Consider the following 19400-nt stretch of genomic DNA (forward strand, 5'->3'; position numbering starts at 1 on the left):
CTTATGTGTAATTTTGCATAACAATGAGGGTCTCCTACCATCATCCGTGCAATTCCCCTTCTCTCTCCCATTTCCACGCACCCTCTCGTCCCTATTTAATGGTAATTGTCTTCTCATGCTTTTCCTCCCTGCTCTGTTTTGAGTCACCCCCCTTATATCAAAGAAGACATTCGGCATTATTTGTATTCTTGATGACTGCCATTCTGATGGGTGTGAGATGAAATTGCAATATAGTTTTGATTCTCATTTCCCTGATTGATAGCAATGTATTTTTGTGTATTTGTTGGTCAAAGTGTCTATTTAATTTATTTGCCATTTTTGATATGTACACTTTAAAGAGGCAAAATGCCAGGCTAATGAGAAAAAGCTTCATAATGACTTCACCCATCTATAAAAGGGTAGAATGAAGTGCATGTTGTAGGATTTGGGGGGGGGGGGATAACAAAAACTCCAAGTTGACAGGATCTAAATTATTCTGTGACTCAGCAGTGGGATCTAGGTTTTCCCTGTAGCTTTTTCACTTAAGACATTAATTAGCCTAATGTTAACTTAAATGGATTACATAGTGAAGGCATTATTAGAATGATTTCTGGATATAAATGAGCAGTTTTCAGGCCCCATGGCGCCAGTTTATAATCTCAGTTCCCAGGTAGGCTGAGGCAGGAAGATCACAAGTTCGAGGCCAACCTGGTGAGTCGTCTCAAAATAAAAAATTTAAAAAGTGGGGGACAGCACTGGAGATGTAGCTCCCTAGTACAGTGATCCTGAGTTCAATCCCCAGTACCAGAAATAAGAAAGGGCTGGGGATGTGGCTCAAGCGGTAGCGCGCTCGCCTGGCATGCATGCGGCCCGGGTTCGATCCTCAGCACCACATACCAACAAAGATGTTGTGTCCGCCGAAAGCTGGAAAATAAATATTAAAAAAATTCTCTCTCTCCAGAAATAAGAAAAAGCAGTTTTTACTGTTCCTTAAAGAATATGAGATAACGCATACAGAGGAGCCTTTTACTGTATAGATCAACTATGTTCGGGAAGAAATGGGTGCTTTCAAATCCAATCCTGATCTTTAGGATTCCAAAATCTTCACATTCAGAGCTCAACTTTTGTTAAACAGTTATTGAGTCAGTTGTTGATGGCTGTGATTTCCACACAATACTGTCTTTGCCACCAAAAATGTTGGTGATATGTCAAATCTTAAAAGAATGCTTCACTATTGAATGGAGCATTTTCTTTCAAACAGCTGACCATGTTCCACAAATTTTGATTGTTGGCACCTACCAGATGCCGGTGATTTCAGGTAACATCCAGGACACATTTTCCTTCTTCGATGGAAGAAGGATGGTGTTTTTGACTAAAGCTTAGAAGACGTATAGTTGACTATCCGGGCATCAGAAATAATAACTAATTTCATTTTTTGGGGGGTGTGTTTGGGGAATTGGGCTTATACTTACAACTGTTCTCATGTGGGTTCCCGGAATGTACTAAGAAGTAATGTACCTGGCAACTAGGGACTCTGAGAAGTTTAAGAGCTTTTAGTTGGTCCTATTTCTCTCTTCCCAGTAGGGGTGAGAAACTCACGGCCATGGACATGGTAGGCACCCATCTCTCTCTTTTCTAAGGGCTGTGGGAATATTTTTGGTTCTAGAAAAATCCTTTTCTCTAGGAAAATCTCTCCTTCTCCAGGTAAATCTCTGTTTTAAGTTTGAGCAACTCCTGTATCTGCTAATTCTTTCCTTCCATTTAGGGTTGTGAGTTTTATAAAACAACACACTTCATTCTTTTGAAATAAAGACAGTCTGAACAACAACATTCAAGTTTTTGTACTTGTAGGCAATACTGCCACCTTGCCAACAACATTAAGAGACCAAGTTTATAAGATGCATCTTGTTAATGTGTTGGGCGTGGGGAGCATGACTTAGCGTGTGTAAAATACATTATGTCTTGGTGGCTGGGCTAATGTATAATGGATTTTCTCCCATTAATTCCAGGGTGGTCGTGTGGAAAAATCTCGCCTCAAAAAGAAAAAAAAAAAATCAGTACTTTTTGGTGTTAAAAAAAATCCAGGGGCTGGAGCTTACCTAGCATGTGTGAGACCCTGGGTTGAGTGCCCAGCACCAGAAGTGAGGTGTATATTGTAGCAACAGCCAAAGAACAAAGTTGCTTTTTCTAGTTATTTTTTCGTAAGACATAGCTTTCCAGCGGTGCTCCTAATTTTAGAAAATGATTAATATTTCTTTATCACCGATTATATATTGTGTAGCTATCGCTACGCAATTGGTTTAGGTTTGTATCCCCGTTACATTTAAACTGTTTTTGCTCATTGTATTCTTAGCAGGTAGGGGATTGTAATTTCATGATAAATGGATGTAAATATTGGTAACCCTTTCTTGTGCAGTGTAAACCTAAAACTCCTTAAAGGAGCCTCAGTTTTCTTTGTCAAAGGGGGACCATAGGATTCATTTTACATTACCCCGAAATGAAATGGAAGAGTATCTAGCAATTATAAATACAGTGCCTAGCACAGAGTACGTGCTCATTAAACAGTAGATTTTGTGAGGGGCACCTCACTGCGGGATCCATAGGGGAACAGGCAATGCATTTACTCTTTATGCTCCGTCTTCTTTTCGCTATTCACATGTTGCTTTGAGTTGGCAAGCCATTTTTTCTTTGGCCATTTTTTTAAATTCAAATGGTAAAATCTTGGTTTCTATCTCACGACCTAACTCCGCCGTGAGCCTAGTCATTCTAGCTGGAGCGGGATTGATTGCAAAGCCCAGGAGTGGGGCCCGGACCAGGAAGGCAGTGTCCGCTTTAAGAGGGGGGAGGCAGGGGCTCCTCGGAGCGAGCCAGCGAGTGAGTGGGTGGGCGGGTGGGCGGGGGGCGGTGCCGCAGCTCCTGCGTCAGAAGGGGCCCTGTTTTCGCACCTTCCCTGACGTCAAACCTGCAGAGGGGCTGCAACGCCGTTGCCAGTGGATGCCAGCGAGAGCCCAGTCGTGACTCGGAGCCCGCGTCTTGAGAGACGCGCTCCGGCTCGCCTCTCCTCTCGGGCAGGAGCGGCCGGGGGCTCGGGTTTCTGGCCCCGCGGCGCTCTGGACGGCTCGGGAGTCCAGACGCCGCCGCGGACCGGGATCCAGAGAGAGCGCGCCCAGCCCGGCCTCGGTCCCCACCGCGGCCCGGAAGGAATCCGGGCGGCCTCCGCGGAGGTGAGTGCCCGGCGGGGGCGGGCCGGGACGGCGCGCGGCCGGGGCGGCGCCCGCGGGCGGGGCCTGCTCGTCGGGCGCCCGGAGCGCCTTGTTCCTCCTGAGGGACGGCGGACGGCTCGCCGGGCTCCCGCACCTCCTCGCGGGTCTTCGGCTTCCCCTCTCCCCGCGTCCCTTCCTGCCCCTGCGGCGCGAGCGGGGCCCGCGCCTCCGGGCCGGGCGGGCGGACGGCGCGAGGGGAGGAGGTGGGCCCTGGGTCGGAGGGGCCGGCGGCGAGGCCTGGGGCGGCGGCCGGGGCGGGGGCGGCCAGCGGAGGCCGGCCGAGGGACGCGTCCCCGCCACGTCTCTCCGGGCACCTGTGGGGCGAGACCCCGGGACACCTGTGCACACACCCGCTTCCCCGTGCCCTGCGTGGTGTCCAGCGGTCCCGGACCTGGGCCTGGACCAGCCTCTGGCGGTTAGAGTTTATTTTGGAAACGTTCGATATTTTCCTCTCTCTCTGTGTGTTAATAATCGTTTTACTACGGCCGTGCAACAGTTGTGTAAATCTGGTCGAATTACGCCATCGTCCTTACTGGCTTCTGAGAAGGCCCTTTCCAGCTCCTTCGGTTTTCTGACGCGATGATTGTTGGTAGCGCATGGGAGAAATGCATGAGGGGATATTGGTTCTCAAGGCACTGAAATGTTTTGCGCCCCAAAATGGAAGCATCCGTTTTATTTATTTATTTATTTTACTGCAGCAATATACTACGGGGGAGGGGAAACGGGGTTTGAAGAAAGCCCGTAGCAAACTCCTCCTCAGTAGAGAATTTTACAATTTCGAGTGTTTCTGTCCATTCTTTTTAGAAAATGCATGAATTTATATTTGCGTTACATCTGTGGGGTATTTACTTTCTGATTTTTTTTTTCACTTAATACATAGAGGACTTTTCTCTGTAAAATTGTAACTATAGCATCGATGGCTAGAAAGAAACTCGCTAAAGATTTGATGACGTATCACTGCAGTGGCCAGTTTATTGGCTAGAAATAAGCAGAATTCAGGGTAGCAACCGGTATCCAAAAGATATTATTTATTCCTGTTAAAAACTTGAGGCAGTGTTTTTCAGACTGCAGTTTTCAACCCATTGGCGAATTGTAAAATTAATTCAGTGGTTCGTGAGTAGGATTTTAAAAATTCATTTAAAAGATGAAATAAAATAGCATAGAAAATACCAGACTACATACTTGTTCTGAAGGGTATTGTTTTGTGAAACCTTGTTTTAACTGCGCATGTGTGCCTGTGAGTGTGTGCTGGGTTGTAATATAAAATGTATTGCTTTCTATGGTGTCATGATAAATAAATTTAAAGTCACTGATCCAAAGTACTGTCAGCATTCAAAATGGGTGCAATGATGCAATTAAACTAAAAGTTAATTTTATTCATTTTCACTCTCTCTCTCTTGCGGAGGCGGGGAATATTTTGATTATTGCAGTATATTAGGTTCTTTCCCCCTAATATTAAAATTATTAGCATTTCCAAAATACAGAAAGGTTTTTATAGAAGTTAAAAGATCAAAACATTAACTGAACATATTCACTAGTTATTGGTGTGAGACTTGGAAAAAGATCACTTCTTTCTAAACTTAAGTTCCCTAATTTGTTGAATGGGAGTGACTTGATTCCTACCTTTTAAAGCTGTTTGTTATTTAGATGAAACAATGCATATAAAGCTATTGACGGGGTGTCCTGGCTCAGATTAAGTATTCACTACGTATTATTATTTTATTAAGATTCAATGGTAGTGTCTAGAATAATTCTTGTTGTCAGAGAAAAGGCGGCATAGTGTGGATAATCAAAAAAAAAAGTTGAAAATTAGTTATTTGTGTTGTGTGACTGGGAATTAAGATGATCTTTTTATATATTATTTGGGCACTATTTGGTGATTGCTTACTAATTGTTATCCCATTGATAGATAATTTAGATTGTCTTATTTAAAAAAAAAAGATTTCCTTCTATTGTCTTTTCTTACTTTCTGTTAAGTTGTCGTCTCTTTTGTCAGGCAGTTGAAAAAATTTCCTCTGAGGATTTTGGATTTTGTTAGCTCTTATACAAAGCTGCAGTCAGTTTGGAAACCCACACAACTACTAAATCATTTCAACAATATTTTTATTGATATTTATCTCTGCACCCGGTGTAGATTTCAGATATACAAGAAATGTTTTTTAAAAACAAAGTAACAAACAGCTCACACCATTCAGATTTTTGTTGTTGACTGCTCCAGGTGGGTTTATTCAGTTTTAAATGTTGCAAAAACCAATGAAATAAGATGATTGTTGTCACTTTAAAAATATCATTAAAATTATTAAAAATAAATAGAATGCTTTGGAATCGGAAAAAAAGATTTTGTTACTAGGTGGGATGATTGTAAAAGGTGGTGAAAAAATCCTAAACATTAATTGTAATTCTCTTGGATTGGAAATGTCTTTAGATTCTAAGCACATGATTTGGAACTAATTAATTTGTCCCAGAAAAACAAAAACCAAAACCCCAAACAACAATGAAGCAAAAAAGCCCAACTAACTGAAACTTACATGCGTTAATGTAAGTCAAAATATTAAGGTTATGTGGGGATATATTTTTAAAATTATTGACTCACCAATTGCTGTTGTTTTTTTTTTGTCAGATAAGACGGGTTTTTATCTTACACTTATAAATGAAATACTATGTAATCATTAAACATTCAGTTTGGAAATACATATATATATATATATATATAGATAAAATGGCATGTAAAGTGCTCATATGATTAATTGAAGGGGTAGTAATAGGATGGAATGTTCAATATATTCCATTTTTGTAAAAATATGATTAGAAAGAATAAAGAATTTATAATAAATGTTAACAATGGGTGGTGGAATTATGACTATTTGTGCTGTTTTTTATAATTGTACTATAACTAGTATTCTACTTTTGAAATAAAAATTAATAAAAATCACTTTTAAGGAAAAAATTTAAATGTGTGTTTTTCTAATGTATAAGACTAAATGAGACTGCTTTAAGGGATAATGACTCTTTGAATTTGAATATTTTGGATATCAATGAATTCTCTGTTATCCTAGGAAATGGTGCTGAGTAGTTTAAAAGTTACACATTTCTTATATATAGTTAGTATCCCTTTGAGGAGCCCCTTTGAATAGGAGGAAATCATTGTTCCAGAATTTTCAAAGCACTCTTAAAAAAAAAAAAAAATTCACTGCCTAAAGATATGTCTAAATTCTTTAGTCTGCTTTTGAATCCTACCATGTCAAAAACCTCAATGTACTTTTCCTGCTTTATTGCCCCTTAAATTCACAAATGAAACCGTAGGTTCAGCTGAACTTGTTAATTTACTGTCTCAAAGTGTTCCCACGCCTTCTTGCTTTTGTACCTATGTCTTTTACATGGAATATCTTTTCCTGACCTAAGCAAAGCCTTCCCATTTTCCAGAATCTGGTTTACAAAACCATGTCCACATTGACGTCCCTGGCTACTCCAGCTGAAACTGTACTTTGCAAATTAATCCATTAGCACTTATTAGTTTTGCAGTGCTGCGGATCAAACCCAGGGCTTCATGCGTACTAGGCGAGTATTCTACCCCAGCCCTGAATGTACAATTTTTTTTTTTTTTTAATATTTATTTATTTATTTATTTTTTAGTTCTCGGCGGACACAACATCTTTGTTGGTATGTGGTGCTGAGGATCGAACCCAGGCCGCACGCATGCCAGGCGAGCGCGCTACCACTTGAGCCACATCCCCAGCCCTGAATGTACAATTTTTATTTAGACTTTTCTTAAACACTTCTTCACACTCTTGCATTAATTTTCCAGTTTCATTTTAAATTTCTTGATGGCAGGAAAACTTTTCTCATCTTTTGTGTCTGTCCTTTAAAGTTTCTAAACACCAAACTCTGTGCAGGATATGTATTTAATAGCTGTATTTTGATTAAACAGTGGTGTCACTGACTGTTTTGAGCCCCGGTGTTGGAATTTTTTAAAATCAGTGATCCTAGGTAAGGATCAATCCTTTACCTACAACAATGTATAGGAATAAAAAACTGATTATTCTGCTTAATTGAGAGTTGGTCATTTTTACAAAACCCAAACTTAATTTCAGGTATATATATCTTTTAAAAATGTTTCATGAAGCTTATTTTGTGTTTGGTAGCATTTTGCCCTTAACCTTACAAAAGGCACAGCTGTGCCTTATATTCTTTTACAGCTACTCTTCACCTGGGATCCAGAGGTCTGAAGTGTTTGATGGTGGGTTAGATGGGTCATCAGTCATTCTGCTCCAGAACATCTTAGGAGGTCATGTTGTGACATTCAGTGAGTCATAGTATGTAGTATGTTCTGTGTTCAAAAGTTAATATTTTTTTCTATTATTGGAAGCATAATTGCATCACTGTTCAAACTTAAAATGATTTGGGGATACTTGTTGGTGAATGGTAGACACTTGTGGGACTACTGTTTCTTTTTTTTTTTTTTTTTCCACAGTGCTGGGGATCAAACCCAGCTCCTTGTGCATACTAGGCAAGCACTCTTAACACTGAGCTACATGACTAGCTGGGACTTACCTTTTTTAAAAAATTGTTTCATTTTAATTTACAGATGTTTACCAGGATTCATACAGCGGATGAAATGCCTGCCCTTTTCTTCTCACGGTAAATAACTTGTCACTTTATAAGAAATATCAATTCTAATAAAATTCAGAATTTTGTATAAAAAGATCCAGTTATGCAAATAATATAATCTCAGACCATGAAGAATTGATCTTTTTAATGAGTAAGAATTTTATTAGTTCATAAACTGATGATGTAGATTATTAGGTCAGCTTATATATCAGATCACCTTGGAACATTTTTTTTTAATTTAAAATTTCTTCCACTTTTTAAAAATTGGTGTGTTATAGTTGTACATAATAATGGGATTTGCCGTTACATATTTATGCATGCATACAATATAACAATATAATCTGCTTAGTATTCCTCCTCAGCACTCCCTTGACCCTCCTTCCTCCTACCTCAGTCCCGTTCCTCTGTTCTACTGATCTCACTTTGATTTTTACGAGATACCCTTAGCCTTTCTTTTTGGATCATTTTAAATAATCATAATATCCATGTGCTTTGGATTCCCCCCATGCCAAGGAGATTTGATTTGGTAAGTTTTAGATGGGGTCCTATAATTGAATATTTATAAATGCAAACGTGTTTCTGATTCCTTGTGGCTTTTAATTGTGGCACTAGAGAGGATGGAAACAGTAGGTGAGAATGCCATAGTAGTTAAAGGTCATAGGATTAAAGATTAAATAATATTTTTTGTGTGTGATGTTTGATTCATTTTCGTTTTGTCTTTCATTCAGCAAATATTGAATTGTGTGTGTGTGTGTGTGTGTATTTGGTAGTGGGGATTGAACCCAGGGGTGCTTAACCATAGAATTGCATTCCCAGACCTTTTTTTTTAAGAAAAATATTTTTTAGTTTTAGTTGGACACGATACTTTTATTTTATTTTTTTATGTGGTACAGAGGATCGAACCCAGGGTTCTGCATGTGCTCTACCGCTGAGCTACAACCCCAGCCCCTCCCAGTCCTTTTTTATATTTTATTTAGAGACAGGGTCTTGCTGAATTGCAAAGAACATCGCTGAGTTGCTGAGGCTTATCTTGAACTCTCCATCTTGAACCGCCTCAGCCTCCAGAGATGCTATGATTACAATTATGCATCATTGTGCCCTGCTGATATATTTATTGATATATTTTCATAAATCACTAAAACATTTGTGATTTTATCATATTCAGAATTTAGATTTAAGCTCAGGAGTTCTCTTAGCTTAAAAATTGCTGTATTTTTAATTTACAAACTGTTTCATTTTATTGCTTCAGATTAATAAATGAAGTAGATTAATGAGAAAAGAGACCAAATAATAAGTGATTTCTTAAATATTATTTCAGATGCTGGTTTAATTGATTTATTTTCCCCTACGTGTGGGAATTCAGAAAATCAAAGGTTTCCAATAAAAGTAATAGGTAAGTAAATGTTATGAAAGAATTTTGACTTAAAGCTTTTATATTCTCATCTTTTTAGTTTTAAGGCTGCAATTTCATTTTTCAGTCATTTTATTTTTTGGTATCAGGGATTGAACACAGAAGTGTTTAACCACTGAGTCCCCAGCCCTTTTATTTTTATTTTTTAATTTTGGGACAGGGTCTAACCAATTTGCTTACAGCCTCACTAATTTGCCTAGGCTGACTTTGTGATTCTCCTGCTTCAACCTCCCAAGCTGCTGGAATTACAGGTGTGTATCACCACACCTGGCTTTAGTTATTGATTTTGATATTTAAATCTTTTGTAGAATAATCTCATTTATAAACATTCACATTATAGAATAATTTTTATACATTTTCCAACAGACGAGAATGTCTACAAATGGTGTGATTCTACGTTGTGTATAACCAGAGATATGAAAGATTGTGCTATTATATGTGTAATATGAATTGAAATATATTCTGCTGTCATATATAACAAATTAGAATAAATTTAAAAACGAATGTATAAAATAATTAGAATTAAAAACTTGACAAAATTATTTGTAATTCTGTTTTCAGTTTAACAGAACAGGAATATCACATTGAATTAATTTGTTTACTTAAAGTAATAATGACATGGTGTCAGCTAATAAATTGGCTGTGCATCAGAATTACCTGAGAATTTAAAAAATTCTGAGCTGGCATGGTGGCACACACCTATAAATCCCAGTGGCTTAGAAGGCCGAGACCAGAGGATACAAGTTCAAGGTCAGCACCTGCCACTTTGCAAGACCCTGTCTCTAAATAAAAAAAATAAAAAGGGCTGGGTATGTAGCTCAGTGGTTAAGTGCCCCTGGATTCAACCCATGGCACCAAATAAATAAATAAACAAATAATATGAATCCTAAACTTTTAACTCATCTCTACTAACTGGTTTTGGCATTCAGCCTTGTTTGGGAACTACTACTGTATCTTAAGTTAGGGGATTATTGTTATAGGAGGGTGGAAGTTTGTTAAGAAATCTCAAAAGTAGCAGTAGGAAAAGATTCTGAATATTTATTTTGATTTATATAATTGTCAGAAGAGAAATGTCTCATGTTTCAGAGGCTGCCTTAGATATTACTCTGATTGTTGGCAACTTTGTTGGTAAATTATTCTCTGTCTCTGTTATAAACTGAGCAGAAACTGTCATGTGGTATCTTTTCTCTCATGACAGAGAATTAGCATTACTATATATGATATTAAGAGTTCAAATAATCTGAAACTTTGTATAGAAACATGGTAGGAAAATTAATGAGCTCCTTAAGATTATAGAAGTACACTCACTATAGTAATACCTTAGAAGTAATTTGCCTACACATTACGTACTGTATTCTTCAATGAATAATTCTTGTAAATTAGCAGAAAATTGATAAGAAATTCAGTCATTTAAATCTTCAAATATTGACAACAAACTGCTCTTTAAGAAGATGCTATATTTTCAGATCCACTGCAGGATCACAAAGTGACTCAGTAGATCGTGGCTGCTTTGCATATTTTCTTAACTACTAATAGAAATATGAGTGAATTTCTCAGTCAGTTTCTTCATAATAGTGAGGAATTATAGTGATTTTAAAAAAATTTATAGTTATTGATGGACAACACATGCCTTTATTTTTTATTTTTTTAAATTTTTATGTGGTGCTAAGGATTGAATTTAGTGCCTCATGCATGCTACGCAAGCAGTATGCCAAGGAGCTACAGCCCCAGCCCCTTATGGTGATTTTTTTTGCCACCTTTCTTCTTCCTTTTTTTCCTCCAGCTTTGAGTATTCAAGAACAATAGCCATTTTGGTTATTCAACATGCAGAGGAAACAAGGATATTGCAGCTATTGCCGTGTGCAGTATCCTAACCTGGAACAGGTGAGAGGTTCCTACCAATATGATAATACCTATAAGGAACTTAAATGTGACTTTCTGTTCTTTTACACTTTACTAAATACATTTATTCATTCATTGAGAGATTATGTTGAGAATCTACTAGTTAGTTGGCTGACACTGTTTAAGATTCTAGGGATATGACCAAGAACAAAACCAAGTTTCTTTTTTTCATGGAGCTTAAATTCTAGCACAGTAAAACAGAAAATAGTCATGTAAATTTAGCATGTAAATATAATATGTCAGAATGTGATAATTTTTTTTAGGAAAATAGGGGCAGGAGTAGTATTTTAGGTGGAGCAGCCAGGTAAGGCCTTTTTAAGAAAGTGACATTTGAATTGAGATTTTAATGAGGTTTACTGATATATATAAAGAACAAAGACAGGGAAGAGTGTTTGTCACGCTAACCAAAAGCCAAGAGGCTATTGTGACTGCAGTAGAGATGGTCAAATACATGTTGAAAATAAATCAAAGAAGTAGATTCTGTAAAGACCTTGCAGGTTAAGGTAAGGACTTTGAATTTCAGGACAGAAGAGGTAAATCATCTAACTTATATTAAAAGAATCATTCTGACTACTATTAGGGAGAAGAGTTGGTATGGCATTTCTTTTAAATTTATTGTTTTATTGCAATATAATTCTCACACCATAAACTTAACCCCTTTAAAATGTGTAATTCAGAGATCTTTAGTACATGCATCAAGTGCATATACTAATGCCATAGTGTCGTAATTCTAGAACATTTTCATCACCCTAAAAGGAAACCCTATACTCATTAATCAATTACTCTGTATTCCCTTCTACCCCTAACCCTTGGTGACAACTAATCTGTTTTCTGTTTCAATAGATTTGACTATTCTGGATATTTTGTATAAATGGAATCATATACAATGTGACCTTTTGTGTCTGATGTTTTCACTTAGTGTAAAATTTTCAAGTTTGATCTGTGTCATAGCATGTAGTACTATCTCTCTTTTTCATGACTGAATATTATTCTCTTATAAAGATAATACTACATTTTGTTTATTCATTCAATAACTGATGAATGTTTAGGTTTTTAAAATTTTTTTGGCTACCATGAATATATCTGCTATGTACTTTTGTGTATAAGATTTTGTGTGGACATATGTTTTCAGTTCCCTTTATGTGTGTGTGTGTGTCTGCGTGTTTGTACATTTATAGCAGTGTTATTGTTGAGTCATATGGTGTGTTAAGTTTTTTTGAGGAACTGCCTCACTATTTTCCAAAGTAGATGTACTGTTTTATGTAAGTTACCACTAGCAGTGTATGAGGGTTTCAGTTATTCCTCATCCTTACCAGCACTTATTATCTTTTAAAAATCATAACCATTTTTATTGGATGCAAAGTGATATCTCATTGTGGCTTTGATTGGCATTTCCCTAATGTCACTGAGCATCTTTTCATGTGCCAGTTATGTATCTTCTTTGGATGAATGCCTGTTCAAATCCTGTGTCTATTTTTTAATTGGGTGTCATTTAATTGTTATGTGGTAAGTCTTTATGTATTCTGGGCACTAGACCCTTATGAGATATATGATTTACAAATACTTGCCTGATAGTATGCTTCAGTGCACAAAGGTTTTTAATTTTGCTATCATTGAATTTAACCTTTTTTTTTTTTTTTTTTTTTTTGGTGTTGGTCCTGGGGATTGAACCCAGGGCCTTGTGCGTGCAAGGAAGTGCTCTGCCATTGAACTGTATCCCCAACCCTGTTCCTTGTGTTCTTGATGTCAGAGAAATTGCCTAGTCCAAGATCATGAGGATTTATGCTTTTATTTCCCTCCAAGAGTTTTATAATTACTCTTACATTTAGATGTTTTGTCCATTTTGAGTTAATTTTTGTATGTGACATGAGATAGGGGCTCCAGTTTCATTCTTTTGCATGTGATATCCAGTAATCCCAGCATAATTTGTTGAAAATATCCTTTTCTCATTGAATTGTCTTTATATATCTGTTGAAAATTAGTAGACCATAGGTATAAGAGCTTATTTCTATACTTTCAAGTTTATTCTACTGGTCTATATATTTACTCTAATGCCAGTACCACAGTCTTTTAAAAAATATATATTTTTAAGTTTTAATTGATGCATAGTAATTGTACATATTTATGAGGTACAGCATAACATTACAATGTGTAATGGTGAGATTATGATAATTGGTGTATTCATAAAAATAAGACATTTATCATTTCTTTATTCAGAATCCTGTTATTTTTTAGATTTTTTTTAGTTGTAGATGGACACAATATCTTTTTTTTTTTTTTAAAAAATTTTAGTTGTAGTTGGACACAATACCTTTATTTTATTTATTTTTGTGTGGTGCTGAGGATCGAACCCAGTGCCTCACGCCTGCAAGGCAGGTGCTCTACCACTGAGCTACAGCCCCAGTTCCCTTTCTACTATTTTAAAATGTACACCTAATAGTGGTTAACCATAGTAATTACTATAATAATGGTAACTATTATTCTAGTCTCTATTACAAGATCAGCTTTTGAACTCCCACACATGAAAGCATGCAGTCTTTGTCTTTGTCTTACTTCATTTAACATAAGGTCCTCCAGTTCATTTGTTACTACAAATGACAAGGTTTCATTTTTTATTATGGCTTAATAATATTCCATTGTATTTATACGTACCACCTTTTCTTCTATCGGTTCATCAATGGACGATTTGGTTGATTCCATTTCTTGGCTGTTGTGCATAGTGCTGCAGGAAACATGGGAATGCAGTTGTCTCTTCAACATACTGATTTTATTTTCTTTGGATATATATCCAGTAGTAGGATTACTTGGTCATATGACAGTTCTGTTTCTAGTTTTCTGAGGAAACTCTACAGTTTTCCACAATGGATTTTCATTCCAACCAATAGTATATGAGAATTCCCCTTTCTCTACAGCATTTGTTATTTTTTGTCTTTTTGATAATCGACTTTCTTACTGGAGTAAGAAAGTAATGTTGTAATGTTGAGCATTCTTTCACGCACTTGACCACCATTTGTGTATCTTCTTTTGAAAATGTCCCGTTTAGGTAATTTGTTTATTATTAAACCAAATTTTTGCTATTGAGTTGTTTGAGTCCTTTATGTTTTCTGGAAATTAATTCCTTATTAGGCAAATAGTTTGCAAATATTTTCTTCCAGTTTGTAGGTTGTTTCTTCACTCTATTGATTATTTCCTCTCTTGTGCAGAAGTGTTTTAGTTTAATGTTAATAAAATTTGACAGTTTTTGCTTTTGTTGCGTGTGCTTTGGGGATCATATTCAAAAAATTTTGCCCAGACCCAATGTTTTGAAGCTTTTCCCTTATGTTTTCTTCTAGTAGTTTTATATTTTTGGAGTCTTATACTGAAGTCTTTGGTTTGTATTGAGTTGATTTTTGAATATGGTAAGAGAGAAGTCCAGTTTTATTTTCCTAAATATGGATATTTAGTTTTTCTAGCACTATTTACTGAAGAGGCTTTCCATTTTCCTGCATATGTTCTTGCTACCTTTTTTTGAAAATCAGTTGGTTATAAATACATAGATTTATTCTTGTAATTTCTGTTTTGTGCCTTTGGGATATGTCTTTTTTTGTTCTAGTACCATACCATTTGTTTACCATAGATTTGTGGTATGATTTGAAGTTAGGTATTATAATGCCCTACCTTTGTTCTTTTTGCTCAGGATTGCTTTGGCTATTCAGGGTCTCTTGTGGTTTTCATATGAATTTCATGATTTTTTTTTTCTATTTCTGTGAAGAATATCATTGACCTGGGTACAGTGGTATATGCCTGTAATTTCAGCAGCTCAGGAGGTTAAAGCAGGAGGGATACTGAGTTCAAAGCCAGCCTCACCAACTTAGCGAGTCTCTAAGCAAACTCAGTGAGACCCTGTCTCTAAATAAAATACAAAAAAGAGCTGAAGAGGGGCTGGGGTTATGGCTCAGCAGTACAGTCCTTGCCTGGCACGTGTGAGGCTCTGGGTTCGATTCTCAGCACCACATAAAAATAACTAAAATAAAGGTATTATGTCCAACTACAACTAAAAAATATTTATGTTTAAAAAAAGGGCTGGAGATATGGTTTAATGGTTCATGCCCCTGAGTTCAATTCCCAGAACCAAAAAAAAAAAAAAAGAGAAAACAATATCATTTATATTCTGATAGAATTGTATTGAATCTGTAGGATTGGATAGTATGGACATTTTAACGTTAGTTCTTCTAATCCATGAACAGGGAATGTCTTTCCATTTTTGCATCCTCTTCAATTTTGGTCTTTTGTGTTTCATAATTTTCATTGTACAGTCATTAGCTTCTTTGGTTAAATTTATTCCAAGGTATTATTATTTTTTTATAGCTATTTTTAGTGGTATTTATTTCTTGGCAATTTTGTAATTGATGTATAAAAACCTACTTTTTAATGTTGATTTTGTATCCTACCACCTTATTAAATTTACTTATCAGTTCCAACAATATTTTGGGAGAGTCTTTAGGTTTTACCTATATAAAATTACATAGTCTGCAAACTGATAATTTGATCTCCTCGTTTCCTCTTTGAATGCCCTTTATTTTTTATTTTATTTTATTTTTTTAGAGACAGAAAGACAGTTTTTTTTTTTTTTTAGAGAGAGTGAGAGAGGAGAGAGAGAGAGAGAATTTTTAATATTTATTTCTTAGTTCTCGGCGGACACAACATCCTTGTTTGTATGTGGTGCTGAGGATCGAACCCGGGCCGCACGCATTCCAGGCGAGCGCGCTACCGCTTGAGCCACATCCCCAACCCGCCCTTTATTTTTTTTAAATCTTATTTCCTTGGCTAAGACTTCCAATATTGTCTATCAAATAAGAGTGGTGAAATAGACATCCTTGATCATAGAGGAAATGGATTTCAGCTTTTTTTTATTTAGTAGGTTATAGGCTATGAGTTTCTTATGTATAGCCCTTGCCATACTTCAGTACCTAATTTTTTGAGAATTTTTATCATGAAGAGACATTGAATTTTATCAAATGCCTTTTCTGCATGTATTAAAATAATCATAACAGTTGTCATTCATCATTCTATTGATGTGATTGATGTGTTATGTTCAGCACTTTGTATATATTCAGCCATCCTTACATCCTTGGATAAATCCCACTCGATCTTGGTGTATAATCATTTTGTGTGTTGTTGGATTAATTTATTCATATATATATATATATTTTTTTTTTTTTAGAATTTTAACATCTGTGCTCATCAGGGATATGGGTTAGACATTTTCTTTAATTTTTTTTTTTGTGTGTGTTCTTATCTGGTTCTGGTGTCAGCATAATGCCTTATAAAATGAGTTTGGAAGAGTTCCCTTCCTTTCAATACTTTGGAATAGTTTGAGAGGTAGCATTAATTAGTTCTTTAAAGATTTGGTAAAATTCATGGGTGAATCCATCTGGTCCTGAACTTTTCTTTCTTCATACACTTTTTATTACTGTTTCAATCTTGTTATTGGTTTGTTGAGGTTTTCTGTCTTCATAGTCCAATTTCAGTAGGTTGTTTTTTTCTAGAAACACATTTCTTTTAGGTTTTCCAACTTTTTGGAATGTCATTGTTCATAATAGTTCCTAATGACCTTTGTATCCCTCTACTATCAGTTGTAATGTCTCTTTTTTCATCCCTGATTTTATTTGGGTCTTCTCTTTTCCCTTTTCTGGAGATTGAATACAGGGCCTTGTGTATGCTAAGCACATGTTCTTCCACTGATCTACACTCCCAGCACCCTTTTTCTCTGTCTAGTTAATGATTTGTCAATTCTGTCATTTCTAAAAAAACAACTCTTTATGTGATTTTCATTTACATATACTTTTGTTCTCTATTTCATTTTATTTTTGCTCTGATTTTTGTTATTTGTTTCCTCCAATTTTAATGGGTTTTGGTTTTTTCTTTTGTAGTTCCTTGAATTGCATGATTAAATTTGTTTATTTAAAATAATTTTCTTTTGCTATAAACTTCCCTCTTAGTACTTTATTTGCAGTAGTCCATAGGTTCTGATGGGTTGTTTCAATTTTCATTAGTTTCAAGACATTTTACCCCTGCCCCCTTGCCCTGCCCCTTTTTTTGAGATAGGAGTCTTGCTGTGTTGTCTAGGCTTGTCTCAGTTCTTGGGAACAGGTGATCCTCCTACCTCAGCCCCTCAGGTGCTAAGAAAACAGACATGTACCACCACCCCTGTCCCTAAATTACCCTTTTGAATTCTTCACTGACCCATTGTTTAAGAGCACATTGTTTAGTTTTCATGTATTTGCACAGTTTCTTTTATATATATGTGTATGTGTGTGTGTATATATATATATATATATATATATACACACACACACACATACATATATATACACACATGTATATATAGATGTGTGTGTGTGTATACACACACACACACACACACACACTTTTTTTAGTTGTCAGTGGACCTTTATTTTTTATTTATTTATATGTGGTGCTGAGAATTTAACCCAGTGCCTCACACATGCTAGGCAAGTGCTCTTTCTAAAGTTACTTTTGTTTATTATTAGTTTTATTCCAGTCTGGTCAGAGAAGACACATGTGCTGATTTTGATTCCTTATATACATTGTTGAGACTTATTTCATAGCCTAACATATTAGAAAATGTTCAAACATATAGGTTTGATTCTCTTTATTGTATATCTGCACTATTGCTTTGTATTTTCATGCTGGTAGTTATCCTTTTGCTTCTAGTACAGCAATCCCTTAAACATATCTTACAGAGCTGATCTGATGGTGGTGAATTCCCTCAGTTTTTGTCTTGAAAAGTTTATGTCACTTTTATTTCTGAAGGATAGCTGTGCTGGGTATATTATTCTTGATTGGCAGTTTTCTTCTTACAACTTTGAATGTATGTATTTTTATGTCTGCTTTTAATTTTTCCTCATTTTTATTGGTTCTTTTTAGAACCAGTACATTTTTTTTTACATTGGGATTCATTTTGACATAATTATAAAGGCATGGAATATAACTTGCTGTAATTCAGTCCCAAATATTTCCCCTTTCCTGTTCCTCCTCCATCCTCCTGTTCTCTTTCCTCTACTATTGATCTTTCTGCTATTTACTTTTAGGGTTTTTTTTTTAAACATAGTATATTGTGGTGAGAGTCACTGTGGTATATTCATATATGCACATTGGAAAGATAGGTTAGATTGATTTTGAATATATTATTCCTTTCTCTCTTGGCCTGTAAGGTGTCTGCTAGTAGGTCTACTTGTTAGTCTAGTAGGGATCCTCTTCTGTATGACTTGATGCTTTTCTCTTGCTGTTTTTAGAATTTATTTCTCTTTCACTTTTGACAGTTTGATTATGACTCAAGAGAGTGTGTTGGTTATCTAGTTATTACTGAGGATAAAACGACTTACAAAAGGAAAAAATTTATTTTGGCTCATAGTTTTGAAGGTTTCAGTTCAGACTTGGTTAACCTTGCTTTTGAGCTTGTGGTTAGGCAGGATATTATGGTAGGGAGTGTGTGGTAGAGCAAAGCTGTTTACCTCCTACCCTGTGTGCAAAAAGAAGAGGCGTGGGCTCCTCTTGTGAATTGTGAAAGGGGTTTTACAATTCCTTTGAGGGCTTTTGCTTTTGCTTTTAGTGTAGGAATACCTTCCAATGACTTAGAACTTCCTAATAGGCTCCATCTTTCCATTTTTCTCCTTTTTTTTTCTTTTTTTTTTTTTGTGCCCGGTATCAAACCTAGGACATTGAACATACAAGTGCTCTACTATTGAGCTGTATCCCCATTCCAGTTTCTACAACTTCTAATAGCTCCAAGTAGAGGACCAATCCTTTAACACATAGGACTTTGGGAGATATTCGAGGTCCCAAACTGTTATAGAGAGAACCTTTTATGGTAGAATCTATTGGAGCTCCTATGAGCTTCCTGAACCTGAATGTGCATATCTTTCTTATGATTTGTAAAAATTCAGCAGTTATTTTACTGAATAGGTTTATTTTTTTAAAATTCCCTTTATTGGGCTGGGGTTGTTTTGTAGAGCACTCACCTAACAACTGTGAGGTGCTGGGTTCAATCCTCAGTACCATATAAAAATAAATAAGTAAAATAAAGATATTGTGTCCAACTACAACTAAAAATTTGTTTAAAAAAATTCCTTTTGGACTGGGGTATATCTCAGTTGGTAGAGTGCTTGTCTAGCATGTATGTATAAGGCCCTGGGTTCAATCCCCAGCACCCCGCCCCCCCCCCCCACAAAAAA

At 36.3% G+C, this 19400-nt stretch overlaps 1 protein-coding gene across 11 annotated transcripts in view; it reads left to right on the forward strand.

Moving 5' to 3' along the window:
- The first annotated feature begins 974 nt into the window (after positions 1 to 974).
- The window catches only part of ZDBF2 (zinc finger DBF-type containing 2), a 45466-nt gene continuing 27040 nt past the window's right edge, over positions 975 to 19400 (forward strand). For 2 of the 11 annotated variants that reach the window (XM_081262101.1, XM_081262111.1), the window contains exon 1: positions 11046 to 11145. Coding sequence is in view for 8 of the 11 variants with exons in the window: in XM_081262104.1 (XP_081118230.1) it covers positions 11086 to 11145 (60 nt within the window). In the remaining 3 variants the exon portion in view is untranslated. The other 9 variants (XM_081262106.1, XM_081262107.1, XM_081262110.1 and 6 more) reach the window with 9 other exon arrangements.

Source organism: Spermophilus citellus, assembly GCF_964194105.1.
Source record: "Spermophilus citellus genome assembly, chromosome: 11".
In the NCBI taxonomy this organism is placed as follows: Eukaryota; Metazoa; Chordata; class Mammalia; order Rodentia; family Sciuridae; genus Spermophilus; species Spermophilus citellus.